The following is a 3,789-nucleotide window of genomic DNA, read 5'->3' on the forward strand; positions in this document are numbered from 1 at the left end:
AAAAAAAAAAAAAAAAAAAAAAAAAAAAAAAAAAAAAAAAAAAAAAAAAAAAAAAAAAAAAAAAAACTCCAAAAATAAGATAATATAATATAATTTCATAATTCATAAAAAAAATATTTATGGTTAATAATTACCAAATTTAAAAGGGAAACACCTATAAAATAAACATGAATTTTTATATTATTCCCAAAATTAGAAAATAGATAATAAAATTCCGTTACTAACGGCGTTAAGTTGAGTTTTGAGGAGTCGCGGCGAGTGATGGTTCTGTATCCGATGTTGACGTCTGAATCTACACTTTTTTCCCTTTTAATTTCATTTTTTTTTCCGGTGGGGCCCACAGAACAATATAATAAAAAATTAAAAAAAGAATAATAATACTTCTACTCCTAATAATAATAGTTTTTTAAATATAGGAATTTTTGTTCAAAGGGTTTCACTTAATATTTATTTGTAAAATAATTTACAAATAATAATAATAGGTAAGTAATTTAAAGAAACTCAAAATCAAAATAAAGGAAGGAATGAAACTTAAAATTTTAAAAATAATTTTATTTATTTTCATTTATAATTGATACACAAAATAAAAAGATGTAACGTTTATTAATATATTTATAGCAAAATTAGAACAGATATATTAGGTAAAATATTGAATTTTTAATTAAAATATGTGTACAAGACAAAATATTCTAAAATTATTTATTAAATATGAGTGATATTTTCTAAATATAGAAGTAATTAGTTTTCTCATTTAAAAAAAATAATTGAGTTTTTTTTTTTTCATATTTATTGTGCCAAAAAAACAAAAAGCCGCGTTGGGAAGGCTTTAGGACGGACGAGGCGCGTGTTAAGCACGAAGACAGAGGAAAAGTATGATTGGGTTTTGGTAAATGACGTGGCAAGAGTGGAAGTTGACTCTTCATTATTTTCCATGGAGTTGCACATGTGTAACCTGCCTCGATTTACATGTTTCCTCACGCGACCTGTCACTCGGTGCACACCACTTCCTTTTAAATATATATATTTGGTTTAATTAATTAAAATATTTCTCTCTTTTTTCTATATGATTTTTTAAAATATATATTCATTTCCATCCAAATAAACATACATATCAATGACTTATTATCTGACCCGAACATTTTGGGTATGCTTTGTTGGAACAACAACAATAGCTACACGAAGAATGGTAAAATTCGCTGGTATGGTTGTTCAAAAAGTCCCTCTAATGATAACTCCCATACAATTCTCGTGAAAGCTGGAGAAAATAGAATTCCTCGTAAGATTGAGCGTACACACGTCTAGGTTTAGCCAATTTTTAAGTCCTTCAAAAAAAAATTAAAATTATAAGAAAAAAAAAAGAAAACAGATTTTAGAATAAAAATAAAATAAAGCGCGTGAAGAACACGAAGGGGAAGTGAAGGTGGACGAAAATGAAAGAGTAATGTAGAAAGGAAACAGCATTGCATTGGTGGACCCCGCAGTTGCCATCAAAGTTCCCATTAATTTGAAAGCCCTTTAACACAACCCTTATTATTTTCTTTCCATTTATTATTTATTATTTTTAAAACACCTTCCATAAATTTATACTCTTATATAGTTTTATTTATAAATATATATATTTTTTTCAATTTTGGAAATAAAAAGTATAAAAAAAAAAGGAAAAAGAAAAAAAAGAGAACTGGCTTCTATTATTATGGCCTCTGTTGTTCCTTAGCTCCTACTGTATTTCCTTTTCCTATCATGTTCTCTCTGAAAAAGAAGAGGAAGAAAAAAAAAAGGAAAAAAAAATCTCAATATTCTGAATACCATTTCCATTTGCATGGTTGAGTTGTGATTTTTCTGTTTTCTCTGCTTGGATTCTTTGTTTTTGTTCTGTTTAGATGAAGATGAAGATGAAGATGAAGATGAAGAGGGAGCTTGAGGATGATAGATCTACTGGTGGTGGTGTTTACGGTGGCGGAAGGCAGGGGGTTGGGAAAGGGGAGTGTTCTTCAGTGTCGGGGGGGAAAGTGAAGATGTGGGAGGAGGAGGAGCAAGAGGTCGGCGGCGGAGGAATGGATGAGTTGCTTGCTGTTTTGGGCTATAAGGTTAGAGCGTCGGACATGGCGGATGTGGCGCAGAAGATGGAGCAACTGGAGATGGTGATGGGATCTGTTAAGGAAGATGGGATTTCTCATCTGGCTTCTGATACTGTTCATTATAATCCTTCTGATCTCTCTGCCTGGATTCAAAATATGCTCTCTGAATTCAATAATACCCCCAACCATTTCAACTCTTCTTCTACTTCTACTACTCCTCCTCCTCAATCTTCTCAATATTCCAATCCTCACTCACGGATTCAATCCAGGCCTTCGCGGTTGTACGACGACGATTCTGAGTACGATCTCAGCGCCATTCCTGGCGTAGCGGTTTTTCCTTCCAAAGATTCCTCAACAGAAATCGAAACTAATTCTCGCAAGCGAGTGAAAATTGAAGGAGAGAGTTCGGTGAATTTGTTGCCGCCATCGCCACCGTTTGTTGCGGCTGCGGCAGCGGCCGGGATTGTCTCTGAACCTTCTCGGCCGGTGGTGGTTGTGGAGGAGGGTTCGCAAGACGCAGGGATTCAACTCGTTCACACTCTAATGGCCTGCGCCGAGGCCGTGCAGCAAGAAAACATGAAGATCGCTGAGGCATTGGTGAAGCACATCGGATTACTAGCGGTATCGCAAGCCGGAGCGATGAGGAAAGTCGCGACGTATTTTGCCGAAGCCCTAGCTCGTCGGATTTACAGAATCTACTCTCCTCAAGACGGATTTTACTCTTCATACTCCGATATCCTCCAGATGCACTTTTACGAGACCTGTCCGTATCTGAAATTCGCGCATTTCACTGCGAATCAAGCGATTCTCGAAGCATTCGCGACGGCATCGAGAGTTCATGTCATCGATTTCAGTCTCAATCAAGGTATGCAATGGCCGGCGCTGATGCAAGCGCTCGCATTACGGCCAGGAGGTCCGCCGACGTTTCGATTGACTGGAATCGGCCCGCCGAAGCAAGGTAATACGACCGATTCGTTGCAGCAAGTCGGTTGGAAGTTAGCGCAGATGGCGGGGGCCATTGGTGTGGAGTTTGAGTTCAATCAAATCGTGTGTAGTAACCTAGCTAATCTCAATCCGGCGGCACTGGAGATTCGGCCGGCGGCGGTGGAGGCAGTGGCGGTGAATTCGGTGTTCGATCTCCATCGGTTACTGGCTCGGCCTGGAGCGATCGAGAAGGTTTTGGGATCGATAAAAGCAACGAAGCCGAAGATCGTGACGATTGTAGAACAAGAAGCAAACCACAACGGGAGGGTTTTCATGGACCGGTTCACCGAGGCGTTACATTATTACTCAAACATGTTTGACTCGCTCGAGGTTTCCTCGACCGGGTTTGAACCGGCTAGTGAGGACGTATTGTTGTCTGAAGTTTATTTAGGAAGGCAGATTTGTAATGTGGTGGCTTGTGAAGGACCAGACCGAGTCGAACGGCACGAGTCGTTAACTCATTGGCGAACTCGGATGGAATCAGCTGGGTTCAACCCGGTTCATCTCGGTTCGAACGCGTTTAAGCAAGCTAGCATGCTTTTGGCCCTCTTTGCTGGAGGAGAGGGGTACAGAGTGGAAGAGAATAATGGGTGTTTGATGCTTGGCTGGCACACTCGACCCTTGATCGCCACGTCAGCTTGGCAGCTCGACGCCGATGAGTCGACCCAGTGAGTTTGTGGCCGTGGCTCGTTCTCGGGTTTTTTTTTTTTTTTTTTTTTTTTTTTTT

The 3,789-nt window shown here is 38.9% G+C and overlaps 1 protein-coding gene across 3 annotated transcripts in view; it reads left to right on the forward strand.

Annotated features, from left to right (window-relative positions):
- The first annotated feature begins 1,688 nt into the window (after positions 1-1,688).
- The window catches only part of LOC111461688 (DELLA protein GAI-like), a 2,660-nt gene continuing 559 nt past the window's right edge, over positions 1,689-3,789 (forward strand). Inside the window, exon 1 of one of the 3 annotated variants that reach the window (XR_002713634.1) lies at positions 1,689-3,788. Coding sequence is in view for 2 of the 3 variants with exons in the window: in XM_023105317.1 (XP_022961085.1) it covers positions 1,881-3,734 (1,854 nt within the window). In the remaining variant the exon portion in view is untranslated. The remainder of the gene's footprint in view (position 3,789) is intronic. The other 2 variants (XM_023105317.1, XM_023105305.1) reach the window with 2 other exon arrangements.

This window comes from Cucurbita moschata, unplaced genomic scaffold (assembly GCF_002738365.1).
Source record: "Cucurbita moschata cultivar Rifu unplaced genomic scaffold, Cmos_1.0 Cmo_Scf00002, whole genome shotgun sequence".
NCBI lineage: Eukaryota > Viridiplantae > Streptophyta > Magnoliopsida > Cucurbitales > Cucurbitaceae > Cucurbita > Cucurbita moschata.